This window comes from Castor canadensis, chromosome 2 (assembly GCF_047511655.1).
Source record: "Castor canadensis chromosome 2, mCasCan1.hap1v2, whole genome shotgun sequence".
NCBI classification, from domain to species: domain Eukaryota; kingdom Metazoa; phylum Chordata; class Mammalia; order Rodentia; family Castoridae; genus Castor; species Castor canadensis.
In genome coordinates, this window is record NC_133387.1 from 8,312,779 (window position 1) to 8,339,413 (window position 26,635).

The 26,635-nt window shown below is 41.8% G+C and overlaps 1 protein-coding gene across 1 annotated transcript in view; it reads right to left on the minus strand.

The window, feature by feature from the left end:
* Window positions 1–243: 243 nt before the first annotated feature.
* Window positions 244–26,635, minus strand: part of Cntnap2 (contactin associated protein 2) — a 1,948,854-nt gene continuing 1,922,462 nt past the window's right edge. The window contains exons 23-24 of the mRNA XM_074061335.1: window positions 4,758–4,838; window positions 244–1,506 (exon numbers count right to left, since the gene is read on the minus strand). Coding sequence (XP_073917436.1) covers window positions 1,307–1,506; window positions 4,758–4,838 — 281 coding nt within the window. The 3' untranslated portion in view covers window positions 244–1,306. The remainder of the gene's footprint in view (window positions 1,507–4,757; window positions 4,839–26,635) is intronic.

The following is a 26,635-nucleotide window of genomic DNA, read 5'->3' on the forward strand; positions in this document are numbered from 1 at the left end:
TTAAAATAAAATCAGTGAGTTATTTTTTGAAGTAAGTTGGCCAAGGTTCCTGATTAAACTAAGAGGTGTGATTCACTAGACATGCCCGTTCTCTAACCATGCTTGTGGTGAACTTGAGAGTCAAGTGTGTCTGTCATAGAAGATCTCTGAATCATAGTAGCGCCTCTGTTTTGGATGGAACGACATGTGGTATCGTTGATTTAAAACATGGCAGTGTTTCCCATATGATTCCAGGAGAGCAGCAATAATAACTTGGCTTTATTGTGCTGTGTCAGAGGATGCAGTCTGCTAGGATTTTATACAGGAGTGTAAAAACTGGAAGTTTAAAGCAAAATTAGTAGAGCAGCCTAATTTGCGCATTCACCAGGAGTGTCCATAGTTTAGCTACAAGTATAAAAGAAACAGCAACCAAACAAATTATACCATCTGCCTCCAATTTCCCATTGAGTTACATATACACATATAATGTAATCCAGATGTTGCAGGTAAAACAGGAAGTCTTTTATAACAGTTGGTCACCATTGTATTATAGTTACAGATATGGAATAGATCTAAGACTACATACATGGGACACTATTATCTTGTAGAATTCAATGAAAAATAAAGCTCACAACTCTGATATACACTACTTTCCCTGGTTCTTTCCCAATTCTCTCTGCTTGTGCTGATTTTGTGGCTACATGACAGGAGCCATATACCTCTTCCTTCAACTGCTGCTGTCAGGCAGGGACTCTCAGAAAACTGGCTTAAGCTGAGGTCTCTGAAAACTGGCAAATAGGTTCTCTTTGCCCTTTTCTTTTCTAATTTATAGGATACCAATAGAAATGTTGTATGAACACAAACTAGTTGCTATAACAGCCCAGAAAAAGTTGATTATATGCAAAAGGAAGAGAATGCCAGAGGATCTAGGGATGTGCATCAAGTTTTTCTCAAGAAAAAATATCCACCTTCTAAGGGCTCTTAAAAATGTAGAAAACTTGCCCTGTTACCAGGGGTTTTTAGAACACCTCTAAGCACACACAAAATAGGACAGATATTACCTACAAATCTCAACCATTGCTTAAACTCTAAAAGCATTTTTGTATTATTTTGTATTATACTGAAGGGGGAACTCAGCTATAAAGAAATATTAAAAAGTTTTTTTGTGTGTGTGTTTTGTGGTGATCAGTCTCGAGAATATTGTTGCCTGCCTTCCGCAGCTGTGCTGATTCTGTAAGGATGTGCTCCGGGTATAAAGCGGGGTGCTCTCGTCCCTTCCCCTCCTCCCTGTCACGCCCCTCCCTAACCCACGGCCAACAGCCACCCCTCAAATGAGCCACTCCTTTTTGCTTTCGTCAATGGTCTCTGTGAAATTGGGGTCGTTGTTCATGATGGCAGCATCGGCGCTCTCCGCCGACTCGGCTCCCTTGGCCTCGTTGGTGTGGTAGGTGCCCTTGTGACGGAACATGTACCTGATGAGGAAGACCAGGGTGCAGAGGATGGTGAAAATCACCACGGCGATGACCCCTGGGGACACGAGAAAACCAGGTTACACCGTCCTGAAGAACCCCAGCACTTCCCCTTATGTCCCCCACCTCACAGCAGCTCCCTCCCACACCATCCTCTCCCAGGTCCAATGGAAACCCCAAAACCACCACCGAAGGGATCAGGGGACCTGCAGGAGCAGCTTGTCTTCCAGCCCAAAGTAACTAAAGTACAAAAGGTGTGAAGCCTCAGCTCTCAGACATTAGTAACAGAAAAGATTCAAAATGCCTGGGAAAAGCCCAAAAAGGTGAATTTTACACTTTTCCTAGTTTTCTGGCTGGCAGCAATTTCTGGCTAGCACCTTAGCTGTTGGGGCGGGGGCGGGGAGAGGGCGGGGCGGGAGGGCGCATGCGCACTGCTACAAAGTCCTCCAGGACTGCTCAGAGGCGTCTGAGTCTGCAGCAGAATCCGAATGTGCGCATGCACCGGATGAAATGCCACAAGGCCGGGCCAAGAGCAACGACTCAGAGATGACAAGCAGGACAGTTTCCAGAGCTCACTCAGCTGGGAGACGTTCATGTTCCAACCAACCACAGTGGAGAGACCTCTTTGAATACCCAGGGCATTTGTTAAGCACTATGAAGGGTCATGCTGAAGGTGTTTTGCTAAAATAGGCCTAGATGTAAACGCCACCAATATTTGTCCTTAAAAAACTTCAAGACAAATAACACCAAGCTGTAAGTAACTTAATTGCCTACCAAAACAAATCTCAATACTTATTAAAGGAAGATAATAAAATCCTTGTGTAACATTAATATTGTCTAGAATCCAATAAAAAAATTACTAAGCATGCAAAGAAAAAAAAAAAAGGTAAGAAAATGTCACTCCACCAGGAGAAAAATCAGTCAATCAGGAGATTTGGAAATGACAGCCATAATGGAATTAGCAGATAAGGACCTATGCAAATTAATCACAAGTGAACTATGGAGGACAAGGCATAAGGTTATTAGAAGGACTAAAGACTATTTCATAATGACAGACAGTCCATTTTTCTAGGAGACGTAACAACTCCAAATTTGTATACATTTTGATAGAACTATCGGATAGTGAAGAAGTCCATAGAACCAGACCAGTTTACAACTACAGCTGGAGATGTGAACACTCTTTTGCTTATAATTGACAGAACAATTAAACAAAGTTAGTAAGAAGCTATAAGACCTGAACAGCATTGAGTTGACACTGAGGCAAGTTTGTTAACAAATCACAGATTGGGAGAAAATATTTATAATACCCATGTCTGACAAGGAACTTACATCCAGAATATAAAAAGAGCTCTTACAACTCAATAGCAAGAAGTCAAAATACCCAATTAAGAAGAAATGGATTAAAACACTCTTCACAGAAGATTTGCACATGGCAATAAACACATGAAAAGATGTTCAACATGAACAGTGATCAAATAATTGCTCATTAAAAGCACAGATGCTACTCCACATCGGAAGAAGTGGCTTATTAAGATGAGTGACAACACCAAGAGTGGGTGAGATTATGGAGCAATTCTTAGGTATTGATTGTGGGACTATAAAATGGTTCAGTCATTTTGGAAAACTGCCTGGCAATCCACTTTCTATGACATCTGGTGATTGCTCTTCTAGTAATTACCAAAGAGAAATGAAAACTTATGTTCACCTAAGACTTGTACAAGAACATCCACGGACGCTTTATTCATAATAGCTCACATGTGGAAACAAATCAGCAATGTATCAACAAGTAAGGGGATAAAGGAAATTATTGTAATCTGTTTAATGGAATACAATTTACAAGCAAAAGAAATGGAGCATTGATAATTGTAGCAATGTGGTGTGGACAGATCTCAAAAACATGCTGAGTGAATGAAGGAAGGCGTGGACAGGTTATATACTATATGATTCCAGTTGTGAAGCTCTAAAGGGGCAAACAAATCTCTAGTGACAAAAAGCAAATCAGAGGTCGCTATGGCGATGAGTGGAACATGAGAGGTCTTTGTAAGGTGATGGAATGTTCTGTGGGCTAGCATGGTAGATATGGGTGCATCACTAGCCAAAAGTCATTGACCTGATGACTTATAGTTGTATTAAGTTGATTAAAACTTTTTTCAGTACTGGGAAATGAACCCAGAGCTTTGCACATGCTAGGCAAGTGCTTTACTTCTTGAGTGATGCCCCAGTCCAAGGGTTTGTTTTTATTTATTTATTTTTTGCAGTACTAGGGTTTGAACTCAGGGCTTTGTTTGCTAGTCATGTGTTTGAGCCATGCCTCCAGACCTTTGGCTCTGGTTATTTTGGAGATAGGGTCTTGATTTTTGCCCAGGCAGTTCTGATCACAGTCTTCCTATTTTAGGCTTCCTGCCAAGCTGAGATGACAGGCTAGAATCATTAGGCCCAGCTATTGGTTGTAAAGGGGTCTCAAGAACTTTTTGCCTGGGTTGGCCTTGAACCATGAGCCCCTGATCTTAGCCTCCATGTCACTGGCACCCACTCCAAGTTGATGTTTTTTTTAAAGGGAAAAACTGTAAGGATAAGGAGCTGAGCTTTGGATAGTGATGTTATCTAAGCACCCTTCTTAATGTATTTAAATTTTATAGCTAATACATTTCTCACAAGAGTCTACTTCCTTTCTATGGGAAAAGAAACTTACAGGCCAACCCATAAAGATTGGCTGGGTTTGCAATCTCTGATATGGTTCAATTTTAGCTATTTTCAGGGAGGCAGGGAACATCTGGTTGGGTCAGAAAGAAGGAGCAAGGAGAGAAACAGATGGTGGGTGACTGGGCTATCAGTACTGATCCAAGTATGGGAGACAGTATAGGGTCAGCTATTCAGCAGCTCTCCGTGGTAGGAGAAAAGACTAGATTATTTTAGGTGTTCTGGCCTTTAAGTTTTCTGACAATTTTTATTAAGCTATCTAAAATGGAATTGGCAAATTCCTCCCCATTTTTTATGGTAAGTTATCCTGCACCATTTGGGATGTGACAGGCTGAGTGTAAAAAGCAGGGGAATTACAAAATGTCCTGGCTGTTGTTTCTACTGCCTACTTAAACATTTGGATTCTTGTTTTTACAAGTCAGCATTAAAAAATAGTGAGGTTACATTAGCCACACGTCATATTTCACAATCTTAAATCATATTTAAATGACAAACGAATAGCAGCAAAATCTAGACAATTCTTCTGTCTCCTAGCCTACTATTTCATTGAAAATCCCTACTTTCCACAGGTGAGTAGCCACACAAAAGCCTGGTCTATACATCACCTACCTCCAATGATGGCGGAATTCCTGTTGACTCCATTTCTTATAGCTTGGCCTTGTCCTGGGTTGTATGGAAAATCAGCACTGGCTGTACAGAGAGACATGAAATCAAGTGTGAGGTCATGTAGGCCATTAACCCCAAGTAATTTGATACCCATGTCTTCACACAACTCCTTGACACTTCTTGTTTTCCCAAATGAAATCCCTATTTCAGATGCACCCATGTTACTGTCGTCTCCTACAAGAATCCTAGAAACCCCCATCCTGTTCTCGTTCCTCTTCACCAAGCCCCAGGTAAGCACTGGGGGTAACATGGAGGGATATTAGAGACTCCTAGTGCACCTGAGCTGGCCCAGTTCTACTGGCAGACAAGTTTATTTTCAGAGTACAGTCACCCCGTGGTATCCTGCAGGATTGGTTCCAGGACACCAATTCATGGATGCTCAGGTACCTTAGGTAACTTGAGTTCATATACCTTTTACACATCTTCCTGTATCCTTTAAATAATCTCTAGATTATTTAAAATAATTAAATAATTACTTAAATTACCTAACTTAAAATTACTTAAAATACCTAACACAATTTGGCGTTATATTGTACTGTATTTTTTGTTGTTGTTGTTTGAGCCAGGGTCTCACTGTGTGTCCCAGGCTGTCCTTGAAGTCAGGATCCTTTTGCCCTGGGATTACAGGTGTGTACCTCCATGCTCCACTTGCTATACAGTATTATTTAGGAAATAATAACAAGGAAAAAAGTCTGTACATATTCAGTAAAGACACAGTTTTTTGGGTATTTCTTGTCTGCAGTGGATTAAATCCACAGATGCAGGGCCACGGACAGCTGATCATGTGTTTTCTTAGGTTTCACTGAAATCTGCCTCCCATCCACTTCTATTCCATTCACAACTGGTGACCTTGGATGTGCATGTAGATGAGATTTTTATAGCTAACAGCATTAATGTAAGAAGTGATCATGTCTTTAAACTAATACTTACATGGCTCTACTAAAGCATTATACACTTAAGGAATTTGTAAGGGTTTATTTCACAAATGCTAAGAGAATATTAATGGCCCAGTGAATTTTCAATTTCTTTCCCTACGACAAAAAATAAGAATCATTGTGTTAAATTTAAATGTTTCTATAAGATGAAACAAATTTCAAGTACATATAGGGCAAATAGATCTTGAAGTCTTTCTGAGCTTAGTGGAGTATCTGTTATAATCCACACAAGCCAATTCAACCTCAAAAATGAGTTTGTACTTGTGAGACATCAGTTTGAGAAGCCAAGGTAAATCTCTTGGAGACAGTTTTTCCTTGAGCAGACAGAGCCCACCACCTTAGTCTGGAGAAGACTTATGGCTGCTGAAATCAGTGTCAAAGATATTTTTTAGGTAGATATTTGGGATCATTAAATGTGAACACACAAGAAAATAGGTTCTTGTTATGATTCAGGCAGAACCTCAGTAAGCACTCTGTTTTCAAAGACTAATTTATTTCTGGCTATAAATTTTCCACATGACTCCTGGCATTATCCTTTCTCTTCCCTTTCCCTTAGAAATGTGGTGATCAAAATGGAAGAGAGATTTCACACTCTACAGTATGTGTGATTTAATCCTTTCTCTCTTAGACTGGATATTCTTACTTGGATCAGAAAAATAATTCCTTCCTACCTGTGTACTAGTGTCATTCAAACCTGATGACTGATTAAAACTGCAGACTCTGAGAAATGTATGAATGAAAGAAAATTGATCTCTGAGCCCTAAGGACTTTCCAAATTCTCCGAAGTCTTTAATCAGTGGATGCAAAAGAGACGTTTGTTGTTACTCTCTTGCTTGAAGGGGTCCTTGTGTCGATAGTTGAGGAAGCAGCAATGTACACATAGATAGCTATGTCCCTCTCATCTGCGTCTCCCATCCTCCTTCAGTATTATCTGGGCTACTAGAAAATATTCAAGATTCCAAATGTCAGCCCAAGAAGGCAAAGACCTGTCATGCACAGGCTTATCACCTGGTATTAAATTGGCCACAACATTATCCTAAGTGAATAAAACTGGTCTTGGCTTTCTTCCTTAAGCCTGAGTTTCTTTTTCACAGAAGCAGCATCTGAAAGACGCCACACGTTCATTCACTAAATCTTTGCAGAGTGTGTACTACGTGTCTGACTCCATTATAAGTGGACATGTTGAGAAAGAAAATAGGCAAAAATTGAATTAATGAGAATTTTCCTGGTCTCATGTGGTCTGCTCATTGCACACATCATGGAAAAATAATAAAAGGGTGGACAGCATTCGAATTGTGGTCCTGTCCACTGACAGTGAATTGCTGGGAGCTGACTTCATTCAGGTCATGTGGCAGATAGACTACAGCACGGTTTCTCTTTGCTCCAAGACTGCCTTGTGGCATGGTATCCTTAGTCACAGAACTGCAGAAAAACACAGATGCTTAGAGATACGGCTGGTCTAGCCCCAGTTCCTTTGATGCTACTGATATAAACTGGTGGAAAGTGTGGAAGTAGTAGAATAAGTGACATGAGATGACCCCAGAAGAATGACAAGAGCTAAAGGAGAACATTTCAAAACATCCCAGGACTGTCTCTGGAATGAACCCAAACTTCTTGGCACAGGGACAAAGGCCTGCCATTGGCAGAATTTCCCTCCTGCTTCTTCCCACATGGGACCACTTTTCTAACTCAATATTTTGGATACATGGGATTTCTGACACTTCAAGTCAGTGACACTTCAAGTCACTGCCTTGAAGAGGTTATGCTCTTGACAGAGGTGATGCTCTCTGTCTGGACATCTGGTTTACTTTTCCTCTCTTTCTCTGTCAAATTTCATCTCTTCCCTGAAAGTATGCTCAGCCACCTCAGGTTAAGAAGCTGGCTCTCTTTTCAATGGCTATAATCTTAGTTCTTATCTCTCCTTACATGTAGTTGTCCTCTTGTAGACAGGAGCCAATCTTAAGTATGTGTGCAGTTCCAATGAATAATAAAGTAGTAGAAAGGGCTGAATGGATATTCATTGACTGGTAAAATTCAAGTCAGCCTATTAAAGGCTACATTTATGTAGCCTCATCAATAATACTCTTCCATGCAGTATAATTTTAAAACTTGGCTGTCTACTTCTAACTAAAACCTTAAAGTAAGGCAGTGTTCTTATTCCTCCCAACAAAGGAAATGAACATATTGAAAAGATATTAAAGATTCCTTTTCCACTGGTCTTCAGTAGTTGTTAGAAAACAATTAGTGGAAAATCCTTGGGTTAACAGAAACCGTATGAAGTTCAAAGGCAGAATTTTTTTTTTTCATGAGTTTTTATGGCTTTATTTATAACTTGAGCCTGGCTGTCCTAATGCATGTGAATGCTTGTTCCCTTGGGGCAAAGCTATTTATTCTGGCACTCAGCAATTGCTGTCTTGACAGATACATTTCATTGTTACTGTCCTTTCCCTTGGGTACTAACATCCTCTTGGGAAATGCACATAAAGAAATACAGTGACCAAGAGACACCACCAAGACATGGATGATGAAACCCAGTCACAGGGGGTGCTTTATTCTACTGCTAACATCCATACGACCACAGACTATATTCAATACATTTCTTCTAGCTCCCCAGATGATATAACATGATGACAACCAGCAAGCATGGCACCATTCCAGCTTTGACTTAGGGTCTCATAAAGAATGTGCATTTCTATGCATTTCCCTTGTTTATGGCCTTCTTATTGTCTGGTTATCTCCAGTGTTACACTCAGGGACCAAGTTTCCTTTGAAACAACCAGAGATTTGCTCCAACCCCTCCTCTACCCAGTCCAGGTCAGGCAGGAGGAATTGATGACAGAACATTCTTCTCCCAGGAAAGTAGGCTTAGCAAACAACTGGCTAAGGCTTCAGAGCCTCCCCACACATGCATGACTGTCCTTCCTACCCACAGAGAAGACAAATGTATCACAGGTCCTCAGACAATGTCAGACACAGTCACATCCACACTTTAACATCAGGTGCCCTACTTTCCATTGTCTCTGTCTTCTGTATGAGGGGCAGTGTGACAGCTCCTGACTGGGAATTTCCCCTTTTCTCCCTCTCCATTTTTAGTTTGGAAAAAACAGCAAGTAACAACCAGACATACCTTGTAAGAGCAAGCACAGTAGAAGCTAGTCCTCTTAATTACACAGCTCTACTAGAATGGTTATGAATCAGAACTTGCTGAGAAAAAGCATTCTTTTCTTTCCCCCCAAATAATAGAAAATCCAACTTTTCTTCCAATTCTGGTTTTGCTTTCTCTCTGCTACATTCTGAAAAGACCTTGTTGTGAGGAAAAGATGACAGTCTGGTTTGCATCTCCTATGTCTGTGTACTGGGCAGGTCCAAATGTGAGGTCCTTCCCCCCATATCAGAGACATCCGGAACTCTCGAATGCAAGGGACAGGTTCTAAACTCTAACATCAAACAACAGAGACCCCGAGTCACCATGCCAGCTGTTTCTATGTGCTGAAGATTACACAAAGCAAGTCAGTGCTTGGATCAGTTTTCTTACATGTCATCCTCTAGTGCCCAGTCAGAGTCTAATGTTCTGTGACCACAGAACAATGTTCAAAGGCTAAATCACCCAAAATGGCAGGAAACCAAGTGGTGAATTTCCGTGGAATCAGCCTACCAGTGTTTTCCTTCTGTTGTGAAGTACCTAAAGTAAATGAACACGACATTCATATTTCAAGAACAATCTGTTTAGGAAATAATAATAGCAAATCCAACACTAAAGAACAGCAAGCAGGACAACATCTTGGCAACAGATGTGAGCCCCTAATGGGTCAAGATGACAGAGAGAAAATGCCTATCACCTAGAACCAGAGTAGTGCTAACTGTGCTTTAAAACATTGTCAGAATATAATTTTTCATTGTATTTATAGAATGAAAAATTAATAAAAGAAGTTTTAAGGCAGCTACTTAAGTACTGGAAACAAACTTAAAAGATATTTCTAAGAGCAGAATATTAAGAAGAGAATTGAATTTTTGACTCTCCAAGTTTTTATCTGTCCCAGTGAGAAATAAGGAGAAGATGGAGTAAGGCTTTTTTTTTTTTTTAAGCACAGAAGACAAATACGGTTGCTAAGTTTCAAAATACGGAAAATTATAGACTTTAGGTTCAGAAACCAATTGCCAGTAAAACATTTAAGTGCACATAAAAATAAATTGAGATTATCTAACATATCTTCCAAAATGAAAGGCACTAAAAGCTTCAAGTTGTCATATATCAGAGACAAAAAGAAAAAAAAATTAGATTGCATCTGACATCTCCTAGAGAAAGTATCTCCATGGAAACCACTGGCACTTCAGCATGGAAAGTGATAATCAGACACTTCAACAAAAACTGCTGCTATTAATTGTAATTTAATTTAAATTGCAACGTTAATTTTGTAGCAGGCCTGGGCTAGATGATGTTCTAGCCCTTGTTCTTCCAGCTTCTTTGTTTCATTTCACTTTCTTTCCTTTTTTCAAACCTGAGTCCTATGGTAAGAAAACGGTTTTTCTCAAGTAATTTGTTTTAGCCATTCTTTGTTTTTTTTTTTAATTTTTATTTTATTCATATGTGCATACAATGTTTGGACATTTCTTCCCCCCTTCCCCCTGCCTCCTCCCTTCTCCAACCCCCCCCCACCGCCGCTCCTTCCCTTACCCCCCCTACTCCTCACTACCCGGCAGAAACTATTTTGCCCTTATCTCTAATTTTGTTGAAGAGAGAGTATAAGCAATAATAGGAAGGAACAAGGGTTTTTGCTGGTTGAGATAAGGATAGCTATACAGGGCATTGACTCACATTAATTTCCTGTGCATGTGTGTTACCTTCTAGGTTAATTCTTTTTGATCTAAACTTTTCTCTAGTTCCTGGTCTCCTTCTCCTATTGGCCTCAGTTGCTTTAAAGTATCTGCTTTAGTTTCTCTGCGTTGAGGGCAACAAATGCTATCTAGATTTTTAGGTGTCTTAACCTATCCTCACCCCTTCCTTGTGTGCTCTCGCTTTATCATGTGATCAAAGTCCAATCCCCTTGTTGTGTTTGCCCTTGATCTAATGTCTGCATATGAGGGAGAACATATGATCTTTGGTCTTTTGGGCCAGGCTAACCTCATTCTTCACGGCTGCATAAAATTCCATTGTGTATAGATACATTTTCTTAATCCATTCGTCAGTGGTGGGGCATCTTGGCTGTTTCTATAACTTGGCTATTGTGAATAGTGCCGCAATAAATATGGGTGTGCAGGTGCCTCTGGAGTAACCTGTGTCACAGTCTTTTGGGTATATCCCCAAGAGTGGGATTGCTGGATCAAATGGTAGATCAATGTCTAGCTTTTTAAGTAGCCTCCAAATTTTTTTCCAGAGTGGTTGTACTAGTTGAGAATTCAGAAATAGATATGAAAGTAAGTGGTTACTGACTAAGACATAAGAAATACCATTTTATTTTAAAGAGGACACTGCTGATCACAGTTTTAAGTAAGAGAGATTGCTCAATTTCAGCAGGTTTTTATGTAGGCAGAACAACATGTGGCCCCCATATCCAGGGGATTCTCAATGTAATTTTATATCTATATGCTTTATCTCAGTTTTGAAAGAAAGCTAGCCATCCAGAATTTCTGATTTCAAATAAGGAAGGGATTTTGAACTTTTGGCTTCTGGCTGGAGAAGTTAAACAAGACTTGTATTACTGGCTTCTTAAAGGAGCGAGAACGTGGTAGTCACTTGAATGACTGTCCAAGATCCCATGGACAAAAGAGGTGAACTTCATAAGTGAACTCTCTATTCATGATGATTTAAAAAATACCAACATCTGTATGAAATGACTGACCAATTGATTTTATTATATTCCCTCCTTCCATCAGTTTTTTTAGCTGACTTCTGAATTGTGTCAATTGCCTTTCAAGAAAAGATTTACCAATGCTCTCGTGCTGGGTTGACATTGACACTTATATTCTTTTGTAGGATTAACTGTGAATGGATATTTTATTAGGAAATAGCTCATTATTGATAGATGCCCAAGCTTTGTAGTCCATAAAATAAACTAAGATGAGATATATAGTGTCTGTTTCATGTTAAACAAATGTGTCTTGCTATTTCTCAGGTGGGCAAATTGTTCATTCTTTCATGCTTAGTTATAATTATTTAATTGTAAGTACCATTGGATGATGGCATGTCACTTGCAGGTTATGAATTGTGAAAGTTGGTCTTTACAGATCTTTAGCCTCTGAACCTCTATATTTGAGTAAGTGAAAACCCAGAATGCATGGTGATTAGGTCACCAGAGTCACCAGGACAAGAACAGTCTCTGGGCTCCTCATTCAGGTCTCTTCTCAGGCATCTTACTATTGCTCTTTGACAAGCTTTACTGTCTAGGTGAGAGGGGCTGAGAGCCAGTGGCTATGGGGCCCAGTCATGGAGTTGGACTTCCCTTATCAACATTGTCATACTCCGCTTCATGGACGGTGTTTATAGATCAATGTTGACATTGACAGAAGTGCAGGGATGAGGAAGCCCCAATCTGGGGGTATATTATAGATTCTGCAAGTCCCATTTAAATCTTTCTGATGGAAAACACCACTTCTCCTTGCTGCTTGGTTTCTGGATTGCATTCCACAGTCTGTTACTGTGACAAGACTGTGGATAAGACTTATGGGGTAACAGGATCCCCTATAAAGGGCTGTCCCTTCCTATGTAAATAGGGCTCTGAGTGACAAGATAAAAGAGCCTCTGCACTGTGTGACTGCTGTGTTCTTTGGCCTAGGGACCGTCACTGCACCTCTTGAAGCTTTCTCTTCCTGGGACACGTCATTCTGATGTGCCTTGGGGGAAAGCAAATTGATTTCCAAGAGTTCTGGTTCAAACATGCAAATCACCTAGGACCTTGTTAAAATGCAGATTCTGACCAGTGCACTCTGGGGCGGAGCCTGGGGTCTGCATCTCTAGCAGGTTTCCCAGTGTGCTGCAATCCACAGGTCCCTTTGAGCGGCACAACCTTAATTGCGAGACTTGGTTTCTATCTCCAGCTGTTCCTGTGCTGCCTGTGTTTTAATCTAATGTGGTGCCTGAGAGAGAATTGAAATAATTTCTTCTGAGAACTCTCTCTCTTTTTTTCCTGGCTGCATCATTTGTGCTTTTAATGAGCTGCATGCCAGAATGCCTCACAGTTCTGTTTCCTGTGGCTCTATTTCTTTTTGGTGTCATGAAAGCTGTAATAGGAATTCTGCTTTAACTCCAGATTATATTTCTTCACCATTTTGAATGTAGGGGGTAAATCTATTACCAATTCATATTAAGAGCAGTTTAAGAAAAAAAAAAAACAGGGTAGGAGTTTAACAAATGTTTATCATAGTTATTCCTTTGGATACCTTCTTTTATTTAAAATAAAAATACAAATCAACTTTCTAAAGTGAGTACATAGAGAGGTGAAATATTGGGACACTGCACATAGGTTGTTGATGCATGCAAAGGTATATGTGAGAGAGAACCGATGTATTTTTAAGAACACTAGGTTATTTTTCTGGAGTTTTTCTCTTTTTTGGTGGGACTGGGGTTTGAACTCAGGGCTTCACACTTGCACAGCAGGCATTCTATGGCTTGAGCCACACCTCCTGCCCATTTTGCTCTGGTTACTTTAGAGATGGGGTCTTGTGAACTATTCACCTGGGCTGGCCTTGAACTGCGATCCTCTTGATCTCAGTCTCCCAAGTAGCTAGGATTATGGGGGCATGAGTCACCAGTGCCTGGCTATCTGCTTGTGGCTGGTTCTTGAGGAGTTGGGGGTTGTGCAAAGATAGAACCCAGCATCTCGTAAAGCCATCGGCACTTCTGCTGCATTAGGATATGGCACATACTATAATATGCCTGTCTGTGGCTTTACGAGATGCCAGGTCACAGACCAGGATGCTTGCATGCCTCAGGAGGAAACCTGTTCTGAGGGAGTCTCAGAGAGCAGGATTTGTGCTTTCAGTATCAGCAAAGCTGTATCAGCAAGAGTTGGTCAGTTGTCTGCAGAATCATGAAGATGTCTCAGTTTCTAAGGAGAGAGTGGTTGAGAAAACAGTAAGAAGGGGAGAACAGCTGGTCATCATTGTGAGTAAATAAAAATGCATTCTCTTTTTATGGTTCGGAGGTTTGGACTCAGGGCCTTGTGCTTGGCAGGCAGGAGCTCTACCACTTGAGCCACACCCCCATTCCTTTTTGTTTTAGCTGTTTTTGGGATAGGGTCTTGCCTTATACCTGGACCTCCATTCTCCTCTTAATGCTTCTTGCGTAGCTGGGATGACAGGCAGCTACCCCAGCTTTTTATTGGTTGAGATGGGGTGTCTCAGACTTTTTACCCTATCTTTACTTCCTGAGAAGGTAGGATTACAGGGCAAGTCACCACACCTGGCTAAAAATGCATATTTTGAGGACATTCCCTGAGGTATTGCACCTTTCCTCAAGATCATGGCTAGGGATTGGCACGGTTCATAAAATGAAAGTCTTCAGGAGATCCTGAAGTGAAGTGAAGGTGGGTCTGTCACCTTTAGACTGCTGCCAACAGACACACCCAGGGGTGTTATGCAAGTAACAGAAAAGGCTTTGGATGTCTGGAACTTACGGCTTGGGTACTTGACAAAAGTCACATTTCTATCAAAGTCAAGAAATGACTTTCGTCATTTGTAATGATACGTAGGCAAATACCATCCATGTAGGAATCAGGAAGGGAAGAGGGTCTCTCTTGACTCCCCATCTGGATAATTTTCTAGTGAATCCAGAGGCACTAATGTGAATATGGATGGTTGTTTTGGAAATGACTAGGTATTGGCTTTTGTCATCCAAATGGGTAGAGTGAATAACAAAATGCATCTTAAAAATATTTAAGCTTCCCCTCGAATCTATAGGCCTCAGCTCAGAGAAGTCTTCCCTTTGAGATGAGGAAGACACGCCTACCCTCTGCAAACAGACTCTACCCACGTTTGTGGATGTCTGTATTTCTGAGATTTCATCAAAACATGAAACTGACCCTTTTTTATTCCTAAGTTTCTAGAAACTGGTTCATAGCGGGGAAGGGCTGTGTTCACCCTGGACTGAACCCTGATTGAAGGCTGCTGACAGGGAGGGAAGGAGGGAGCAAACCTAAAGTGCTTTTAAAAATTAATTCTGCGCATATATTAAGTCTTTTGTCAATGCCCACTTGGGCCTTAGGTTTTGAAATACTCTTTTCAACTGCATTAGTGCAAGTGAAAATTTATAACTCCACTCGCAGGACAACGTCTTTTCTTCCGAGAAAGCTGACTTCAGAATCTCAAAGCTAAATCTATTTCCATTATCTTTTAAACAGTTTTCTTCTTGAATGAACTGTAGATCTCCAACGGCGATTATCTGTGCTTGTTGATATGTGGACTGGCTATTGGTCATCAAATGAAACCTTGGGGAACAAATTATCCTTGGTTGTTAAAGCCACTGCCCCCCTGCTTCCCTGGGAGCAGATTCTGTCCTGGTATGGGTTCACATTGTCATACAAATAATGTGACAAACTCCAAGCACAAACCATGCGGCCTGTCACAGCTCTGCTTCTCATTCATGTCCAAAGTGTGAAAAAAAAAAAGTATTTAATTGGCTCTAGCAGCCTTGGCAATTATTTATTCCATATTACAAGAAGGAAGCAGAAATTCAGTAACAAGGATTTCACCTACAGGTATGCAAGTTATATACTGCTCCAGATTTCTGTATTTTATTTGAAAGATGACAAAATGTAGCAAAGCAACTCAGAACAAAGAACTGGAATTCTTCTTGTACATAAGTTCAAAGTTTTCATTAGGAAAAACAATGAATCAGAAGCAAGGATGACTGAGTCTTAGGCTGGACAGTGCTGGGCTCTGTGCTTTGCTTGAGCAAAGGGCTGTGAGTGGAGAGGCCCACTAAGTCACAGTCCTGCTTACACAGTACCACCTCTTGGGATGGGGACCACATGAGGACTCCTAGGAAGCTGTGTAGGTGCACGAAATGTACAGTGACGGTGGGTCCAACCATTGTGGTCAGTTACTGTGTGTAGAGGATCGAGTCCATTTGTTTTCACTGAAACGCATTGTTCTTATCTGTAACATGGGCCTAAAAAGCCACTCACCCCACTTTATATGGTCACTGTCAAGATGAAATCATGCATTGAAAGTATTTTGACAATGAAAGTTATTTACTCATGTAAGGGAACATTACTTTTGTCTGTATCCTTTCCAGCTTTCTAAAAGTGAAATTCCCAAGTAGATGACAGGACCATTTTTAGCTTGTTCTAAGGAGGATTTTCAAAGAGATTCAGCTCATCTTCCACGTTTAAAGTAACTGCACCCCACGTTTCACATGGATTTTTAAGCAAATTTATATTTTAAAAAAAGATTTCATGGTCGCTCCTAGGCAAAAACTCAACTGTAGCGCCAAGACACGGGCCCATCTTCGGACATTTCTGAATAGTTCACACACAGCATAAAGAATCAATCAAAGACCTCAAAGTGTGAGGCAGTTTATTATTTACTTATTTCTGATGATCACACAGTGACTTTCCTCTGAAAAGTGTGTGCTGGTGAGTCAAAAGCTTCATCTAGATGTTTCTGCAGCATTAGTCACATAGGTAAGGACCCAAAGCCTGATTTGCCATCAAAGGTGACACCCCCTGGCATTTCCAGGGGGTGGCTGCAGGGATTCCCTGGGGAGAACTCATACCCAGGGATTCCTACAAGGGTCTTTTAAAGCGAGGAGTCAAAAAAAAAATGATGCCTTGTCATTTGGATGGCTTTGTGGTCTCCTGAGTGCCCCTGCTGCTCAGTGACACGGAGCTGTAAGAGATACTGCTGTGAGATTTGATGACACTCAAAAGTGCTGTGCAGCCCAGCATGGTGGGGCATGCCTGTAGTCCCAGCTATTCTGGAGGTTGAGGCAGGAAGATTGCTTGTGCCCAGGAGTTCAAGACTAACATGGGCCACTTAGAGAGATCCTGTCCTAAAAACAAAGAAAAAGAAAATATAGTACAGTAGGAAAAGTGAGAAGTGGTTTTCATTCTCCTGGGATTCTCATACCATTCCTGTAGCACAAGAATGAGGCCAAAATGAATACTGTGACTTGCAGGAGTCACTGGTTCTGCCATCAACAGAGAGATCACCATGGCAACGGGTACCACCGGCTTGCCCTGCACTTAGCCGGCCTCACGTGACAGAGGCTAATGATTGAAATGATTGTCAGGCTCAGACAACCCTGAGGGAAATGTGGAGATGTCTAAGTGTCTGTCAGGTGGGGCAGGGGTTGGAGAGTGGGCTGTCTAGAAGGAAGGATGTGACAGGTTCCTAACCTTAGTGAGATTCAAAATCTATTGGAAGGGCAGAAGCAAAAGGTGGAAAGAGAGGTGGAGGAATATTGACAGTGAGAAGGCTGGAAACAAAAGTCCCAAAGCTGGATGTGTGTGTCCCTTCTGATTTGTCAACAGAGGAGTTTCAGAGAGCAATAATCCTCCTTAGGAAAGAGCAGGAGGCTGGAGGGAAGGCAGCCCAGATGTGTGCATCCAACACATAAAGCAGTCTGCATCACCAGGGATCTGGTTGCCTGATCTGGGAAGGGGAAGCTCTGCGGGGAGTCAAACCCCAGCACCTCCACTTCCAGCCATTTCCATGGCGTTTTGCTCTTGATCATTTTTGTACTGCGGCTGAGCCCTGGGAGCCCATTTCCTCAACACTCTTCAGAGCTCAAGCCTGCCTGATCTGTTCTTCCAGGGATGTGGAAAGGCTGGGGCAACTTAAGCCAGTCTCTAGGCTGCTTTCAGACTCTTAGATGAAACTAGTTAAAAATCTCCCTGCCGCTTCAGGCATCGGTGGCTCACATCTGTATTCCAGATTAGGCGAATCCAGGTTCGAAGTCAGCCTGGGCAAAGAGTTCCAGTAGATCCTTTTTCAAACACCCAACCCAAAAAGGGCTGGTGGACTGGTTTAAGTGGTAAAATGCCTGTCTAGCAAGCATGAGGCCCTGAGTTCAAACCCCAGTCCAACGGGAAAAAAAGAAAAAGAAAAATAAGAAAATTTCTAGAAAGAGAATGAGGATTAAATTTTTCTAAAAGTTAATTTTGTTCAACTTGATGGAAATGAATTGGAAAAACTAGATTCAATGCATGAATTTCTAGAAAGATGCAAAGTAAGAGAAATGATCCTAGATGAGAAAGTCTAATTAGACCAATTATTATAAAAAGAATTGAGAAAGTTGTCAAAGAGCTACTCCTACAGAAAATGACAGCTTGAAGTGGTTGTATGGGATGGCATTTTGTTCAGGTGAAATGTACAATCTGGCCTTTGTCACTCAGTGTGGGTTGGGAGCCATCAGAAGGGGCATGGGCTGGGAGTTGGTTAGAAACGCAGGATCTGGGATCCTATTTCTGATCCATTGCTTCACTGATTTCCCCCAGGAGATTCTAAGCACATTAGCGTTTGAATGGCACCTGTTTGGATCATTTCCCATCTTGGACACTGATAGAGAAGTCCAGCCTGGAGTGAGAGTGAGGCAGAAAGATAGGAAAGTACACAATGGTCAGGAGGGGGTGGAGACTGATCGGACAAAATGTCATAGAAGTTCCACTTAGGACATGTTCCCTTTAGGAAGCATCTGGCTGAGAATGTCCTTGGAATCCCCTAATCGTGGTCCTCTCAGTGGCTGCTGCATCATAGGGAAGAGTTTGCACAGAAGGAAGGGTCCTGGAACTAGTACACGTGCTGAGGGTTGGGGAGCCTGCCTTTTAGATGACTCTTTGAGACACCACCCTCCTTAAAGCCTCAGACAAAAGGACTGCATCTCATGCGTGGAATTATAACAGAATGCATTATGGGTAGGAACACGCATAGTCAAAAATAATGTATACAACAGCCTCCTGTCAGTCAAAGCTGTGGTTCATAAAAACACACTCCTCTCAAGTCCCCCTTCAGACCCCTTCAGCTCCAGCTTCAGCCTTAAATTGTAACACAAACAAGAGAGTCAGGGCCTTGAATTTCTTCACTCAGGCCTGCTCGGTCATCTGTGGGACTGTATTTTCACTTTCAATCTATGCTTTGTCTGTTACCTCTGTGCATTTTGTCCAGTTCTTTGTTCAACTCAGCAAGAACCTGGATCACTCACACCTAGCAAGTGCCCAGACTCCCTGGATGGTAACAATGGGTGTTCCAGGCAATTATTAATTATGTATATTTGCACATAGACGTCAGTTCCAATAAAAGTGACTGGAATTCTTTTTTTTTTTTTTTTTGGTGGCACTGGGGTTTAAATTCAGGGCCTCATGCTTGATAGGCAGGCATTCTACCAGTCACTCCACCAGCCCTTTTTTTGTGATGAGTTTTTTCAAGACTTTTGAATTATCTGCCTGGGGCTGACTTTGAACTACCATCCTCCTGATCTCCGCCTCCTGAGTAGCTAGGATTACAGGCGTGAGCCACCAGAACCCTGCTGTGATTGGAATTCTTAATTCACATGGGAAAAATAAATGTGCAAGACGGAGGGGAAAAGTCCCACCAATGCGATCAAAGGGAATTAGCTCTATTGAGAGATTAAATGCAGTTGTGAAAGCTCAGGGATTTCCCCAGCCTGCTCTTGTTTCACCAAGAGTCAGACCAGGGGTCGAGACAGCTCAGATATGAAGGCAATTTAGAAAATGATATGGACATAGGGAGGGAGACTCAGCCAGGGGTTCTGGGACAAGGGTTGGCCATTGAGGGAAAAAAAAGTTGGATTCTTACCTGACTCCTTCCACCAAAATAAATTTCCAGTGGAGTCAATATGTAGATCTTAATAATAAAACATTAGATAGAAGAAGGAATAATTCTTAGAGTAAGTTCTGCTTGGAGAAGGTATGACACAATAACAAAATCTATAAAAACACTCTGCTTTTCACCATGCAAATTTTAGAAACTTTTGCATGGGAGAAAGAACCCATAAATCAAAATATTGAGATCGAACTGAGAAAACATCCAAATATGTTGTATTAAAATACTAATTCACTTAATATGCAAAGAGCCCTAACCCTAACCCTAGCCCTAGATCTAACCCTAGCCAGAGATGCCATATACCCTAGCCCTAGCCTAAGGCCGTTACAAGCTCTAGTCCTAGCCATAAACCTAACCCTAACCCTAACCCTAACTCTAATCCCAACCATATCCCTAGCCCTAGCCTTAGTCTGAGTCCCAACACTAACCCAACTCTAAACCTAAAAAAAATCAATTCGTAAATGACAAACAAATCAATAGGAAAAATATATCAATAATTCTTTGAGCAAAGACTATAATAAACAGGCACCTCCCGGGAAATAAATACAATGTATACACATGTACAAAGATGCTTAATTTCACCCATGATTGACGAAAATACAAATTAAAGTAACAGTATTTTATTTTTGAAATAAAATAGCACATTTCAGAAGAACATAATGGTGCACTGTGTTGGAGAGGGTGTGGGATAAAAGGTCCTTATATATTGTTGTCATTTGTGATGTATCATTGGAGGATAATTTGTAATAGCTATCAAAATAAAAAATACAAGTGTCCTTTAATCCAAAAATAGTGTACGAAACTATTTACTGTGGAAACATTATAGAAACAAAAGATGAGGTATAATAAAAATGATCATTAGATAAAAAGTCTATAACTACTATTACAGCTGACTTCAGATACACAAATATGCTTGGTGCTTTTGTGGGAAAAGCAGAATTTGAAACATCTGCAGGAAAGTGGACATTAGCAAATGGAGGAGGATGAGTTCTTTTTACCCTTGACTGAATATGTCCTGCCTTTGTTACTCAAGAGGGAAAATGACAAATAAGATAACAGAAAGAGTAAGTACAAGAGATAAAACCCATTAATCACGCAATATTAGCACAAGGATGAGAAAAGATATCTGCTCAGAAAAAAAAAGATTACTTTTAAGTGTCTGCAGGTGGTAAAGAAAGCCAACCACCAGCTTGTATTTATGAGAGACACTGACGAGATCTGTGCAGTTTTTAAATGTTCATCATATCCATAACTCTTTTGCACATGAAGATATAAAAATATTTTAACTTCAGATGGCAGAGAGAAAATCTGGAATACGGGCAGGAAATTGATTCATTAAAAATCATAGCAATAGAGGTAAAATGTATTGAGAGATCAAATGCACTATTTCTTCGAGTGGTAAAGAGTCTGAGCAGAAATATTCTGGAATCTGACGGGGGCATTAGGCCACTACGTTGACTATCCCAAGTACCGTTTTCAATCAGGTCCTCACTCATCTGGGAGAGCATCCACGCTCCCAAGAGGGCTGTGTTTTCCACCACTGTGGGAACCTGATTGAACCCAATGTATGAGTTTGGCCCTCAGCACTGGGTTCCTAACACACCCTGACCTTGGCTCTGGACACAAGGAGAATTAAACCTTTCTCCTGGCTCTTCATCTTGCTTTTTGATTTTTCATGTCACACCCACTTCCCTGTCAGGGTGGGTTGAGGATTCCTGGTAAGGGCCTCAGTATCAGATGTGGAACAGCCTTAGGGCTGGAAGCCAGATAGCTCAGGATTGCAGTGACAAAAATGAATCCACTTACCAGCCTCCTCCAGAGGCCAGTACTGTGTGGGTACAGTGCACAGTGCTCTATGTCACGCCATACCACCTGCTGTGAATCAGTACCGAGGTGCCATCTTTGTAAGTGGAGCGCTGCGTCCTCAAGTGCCTGGCCTATTTTAACAAGGAAAAGAACCTGGGATGGAGCCTTTGGTCTATAGCATAAATCACAAATGTGATAAAACACCGCGGGCTCCACACGAGCACCCTGGGAAGCAGCTTGTGCACAGTCTGTAGTCGTTCTGGAGTGCAAAAATGGGTGGCAGCAGACTCTTGGCTTCCTCTGCTCTGTGTTTGTTTTGTTTCCATGGTTCACAGTCTCCTTCTTCCTGCAAGTCCTTGCCACTCCAAGGAAGTGATATTCTCAAATTTGACAGAGACAAGGGCCCACAATTGTGAGAGGCGAGGCTTGGCCCCTTCCTGGTGTCCTGAGACCCCTGAAATAAAGCAGAACTCCGAGGTGGGGGGGCTCCTTTTTTTTTTTTAACCCAGTAACTATTGTCCTAAAAGGATTCCTAACGGCCATATAATGAGTGGTTTAGAGTTAGACTATACTTTATTATTGAAGGGGTTTGAAAAACTAGGCAAGAAAACAGGTTAACCTAAGTTTCTAGTGGAGCACAGTTGTTATTAAGTGAATTCAACTTAAATCAGGCTATGGAAAAATTTCATCAGTTTCCCATATAAAATACACATTCTTCTACCCCCAAATTCCGATCACGGGGGACCACTTTCACTTCTTTTTCTTTGCCATAGCCACAGTGTGTTTTATTTACTTATTTGCACCAAGTTGACTCAGATTTTTATTTAAATAAATGCAATGATAGGACCTTACATCGCTCCTGAGTAATCCTATTGTCTGGTAAGGCTTTGACCTGCTCTCTGTTTAAATTACAAGGTGAGTAGGTGTGAAAGGAAGGTCAGAACCAAACGGAGACTTTAGTTTTAACAAAACCAGAAGGGCTGAAAAGAGAAAGGAGTAGGAAATAACGTTTTTATTCTGCTATATAATGCCATTTCTATTTTCTGTTCCGTAATGGTTTGGCAACTCCTGTCAAGGCCACCATGTTGCACAGTTCCTGGAACCACAGTCTGAGAGGCTACAGTCTCTCAGAATTATGTAATACACAGCCTGACCAACTATAAACGTCTCTCACTTTGGAGAACATTGACAGAGCCCTGAGGACATTGGAGAGGTAATGAACAGCCCAGTATTGTTAGGCAGAGAAAAAGCAAGGGCTGGTGGAATGACTCAAGTGGTAGAGTACCTGCCTAGTAAGCCTGAGGCCCTGAGTTCAAATCCCAGCACTGCTAAAGAGAAAAGCATCTTCTCACCTGAAGTGAGCATACCTTAGAATTTGTTTTCTATTTTTATCATTTGGTATGATCTAAGACATAAACCAGAAATGTATGGGAACAGAAAGATCACAAGACTTTCAAAAGTAGATGTCTTGATTGCTAATTTCTGTTGTAACACCCAGTTTCTGCAAAACAAATTATACTGGAAGCAGCCTGAATTGGGTGGCCCTGGCAGAGGCCTTTGTCACGAAGGTGCATGCTTTGTTTTAAAAAATGTACACACTTCATTTTGAAGCAGCATCTTTCCCCAATATTCTTTGGATTAAGTTTGCAGAAATTTAAGACATTGAATAATAACTTGAAATCTTCCTTAAATGAAGCCGCTACCTGGGATACAGCACATGCTGTGTGGACAGCCTCCATCAGAACCGCTCAGTCTGGCCCCTGACTGCACATTTTTTTCATTTTTCCAATTGCAAAAGCTCTTCACATCTAGCTGGAAACCTCCTCTGAACCCAGGAGAGCGCGAGAGTGTTCTTAAGAATGGGTCAGAGGAGCCCTGTTCTTGAACACGCTTACTGCTACAGCCTTTGTGATTTCACAACTCAGATCCATCCTTCTTTCTTTCTTTTCTTCCTTCCTTCCTTCCTTCCTTCCTTCCTTCCTTCCTTCCTTCCTTCCTTCCTTCCTTCCTTCCTTCCTTCCTTCCTTCCTTCCTCCTCTCTCTCTCCTTCCCCCCCTCCCTCCTTCCTTCTCTCCCTCTCTCTCTTTCTCCTTCCCTCCCTCTCTCCCTTCCTTTTTTGGTGGCACTTGTGGGGTTGAGCCCAGGACCTTGCATTTGCTAAGCAAGCACTCTACCACTTGAGCCACACCCCCCACCCTACTTTGGTTATTTTTGAGATAGGGTCTTCCTTTATGCCTGGGCTGGCCTGGACTGTGATCCTCCTATTTGTGCTTCCCTGAGTAGCTGTGGATGACAGACACATACCACCTGGCCCAACCATTGATTGAGATGGCGGTCTCTCATACTTTGTGCCTGGGTTGGACTTGAACCTCGATCATCCTGATCTCCACCTCCTGAGTAGCTAGGATTACAGGCTGAGTCACTAGCACCTGGACAAGGATTTGCTTTAATCACTCAGAAGAGCAAGCTGCATGCCCAGACCTTGTAAATGCTCCCCAGGTAATACTGAAGAGCGCAGGGAAGGAGATCTCATTAGATTCGTGCCTCCAAACTTTCCCAGGTAAGTCACCTGGGAATTCTGCTAAAATGAGGTGCTGACTCAGTGCCCCCAGCGTGGGGCTGAGACCCCTCATCTCTAACCACCATCCTAGGGATCCAAGGCTGTCAGGTGAACTCCACACTTTCCAGGGCACTTGGTGAAATAATCTGATCCTAATGTCCTCAGATCAAGCGAGGGATCACCTTTATTCTCTTTCTGTCCCAACCAACACCAACCTCACATTATTCACAAGACAAAAAATGGAATTTATGTGTACACACTGTTTGTTTCTGAATATCTGATACCAAAATTTCTTACTCTTTTCAAACGTGAAACATTACCTGAAACCTGCAAAACCCTTGACACAGAATTCTGAATGCTGACTGTGGGCTCATAGAAAGGTTGAGGACCCCCTAAGTGCCCTGGAACTGGTAGAATAACTATTTCAAATGGGAGATATTTATGTCCAACAGATACATAAAAAGAAAGATACCCATAAAGAAACCTTACTGGCACCTCTCTTATCTGTTAAGAGGCAGAGAAAACAAGGTTTCCATGTCTTCCTCTTGGAGGTGGTTTTCTCCAAGAAAGACCAAGAGAAAAATCTAGCATAAATCCCCTTCCCTGGAAAGTTTTATAGTTATGAAGGAGAGATAAACACCCCTCCGGGCTACAGGACAAGAATTAGCCTAACTATCCTCATCTCTCCTTTATTCTGGAAACTCAGGTATTCTTATTTACGCCTCTCCACCCCCACCCCATCCTACTTTTCCATGGTCTTTTTTTTTTTTTTGATGGTACTAGGGTTTGAACTCCTGCCGCAGCCTAAGTGCTACAATTACAGGTGTGCCCCACCACACTTGGCTTGAATTTTAATTTGGGCATTGAATACTAACAGAAATGTTTTCTAAACTGCATACATTTTTTTATGAATCACTCAGAAGGAAGCTGTCATGTATTTTTTTTTTTTGATACATGAACTGAAAATGTTTGGTTCCTATTTCCTGTTTCGCAAACCTTAAAAAGCAAACAATTGGCTAATTAAGTCCTAATGAATATGAGTTCATCTTGGCCCCAGACATTTCTAGATGGCTGAATCCAGTTTCTCAGTGACTGAGTGACCACATATGCTCAGAGCCTCCCCCAGTGTCTTCCTGCTGCAGCCCAGAGAGAATGTGTGTACTTCAAAGACCATTCATGAGCTCGCTCTGTCTTGCATTTGGAGGAATTTACTGGAGAAATCTTCCTTGGTGGCCTTGACTTAGGTCTTTTCTCCCATCGTATTTTCACCTTCCCTTTCTTCCTTCAGCAGGAGGAGAGCTTTCTTTGTTCACACAGCCCATGAGGGAAGCCGGCCTGCTGCATGTCCCTAACAATGTACATCAAAGGGAGATTTTATGCTGGCCTTGGCACACTGGGCCCTCACAATGTTATAGGACCCCGTGTACAAGGAACAAAGTGTCCTGTTTAGTGTGTAAATGAGTTATTCTGCCTATAGGGAGATTTTGGCTTCTTTCTGAGCCTCACAAAGCTTCCAGGCTCAGTCCTAGCAAGAGTCACAATAGCCAGGGCTGCACCAAAGCCAGTGAATACCCGAGCAGGGCTGGAATGCGATTAAAGCAATCAAGACACACTGTTGTATGATGAATGGTTACAAATGACAAGTCCGAGTGGGGGAGGGGATTTGGAAGCTTTTCAGAGCACACTGTGTGTCATACAATAACCACGATGGCTATCAATATTATAAGAGTTAAGTGTTTTAAAAGCTTGCTATGTGTCTAGGACTGGGCTAAGCATCGTAAACACATCATCTTCGACGGAATTGTGTGAATTAAGTCTTCTCATTCCCCATTTTAGGAGTGAGGAAACTGAGGCACAAGGTTAGAGAAGCTGCAGGTGAGAGACAGCAAAGGTTGAGCGTCTACACTTTACCACCCATGGCCTCCCACTTTCTTCTCTTCCTGTCTTAAATGTCAGCTGGATTCCACGTTGCTTGGAGACCATTAAAGGTTAGGTTTGGAGGTCACTGAGTGATTTATGCCCCACTTCTTTCCCTTATGGGTGAAAATGACTGGAGTCGCCCACAGTCAGTGGAAATGCAGTGTAATGGGCTCTCCACCACTCAGTGTTACAGGGATGTGGGATTTTCATCCAATTAATTTTTCATTCACTTGAGCCCCGAGCTTTCAAATCACATGTTTTGTCCCTTGCAGAAATGGAACCACATCCAGTGAGTTTTGTAAATTTATAAATGCACCTCTTAAAGACTCGGAGGCCTGCAGTCTTAATGGATTCAATGCAGAGTTGGGGATAAGTCTCAGTACTTTTTTGGGTAAATTTCTTCTTCTGGTATGAGAATATGGACTCTGGCTGCAGAACAGTGAGAAAGCAAAGGCGAGGAAGTGATTTGATCAAATCACCTCACAGTCATATTGCAAATGGTGATCTGGGTCTCTCTCTCTCTCTCTCTCTCTCTCTCATACACACACCCACGCTGATTTTGAATCATGATCCTCCTTATCTCTTCCTCCTGAGTAGATGGGATTACACATGTGGACCCCTGCACCCAGCCTGAGCATCTCATAATGTAACATAAACAGAGTCTATATTCTTGCATTCTTTACCTTTGACGGCTCTACTCCTGGCTTTAAGCAAGAACGATAGCTGTGACCTTTGCGTCCTGCATAGATGCTAAGCTCAGTGTTGAGAACTATTGGCCAACATGTTCCTTGTGCTCTTTCTTAATCTTCAGCGACACTGCC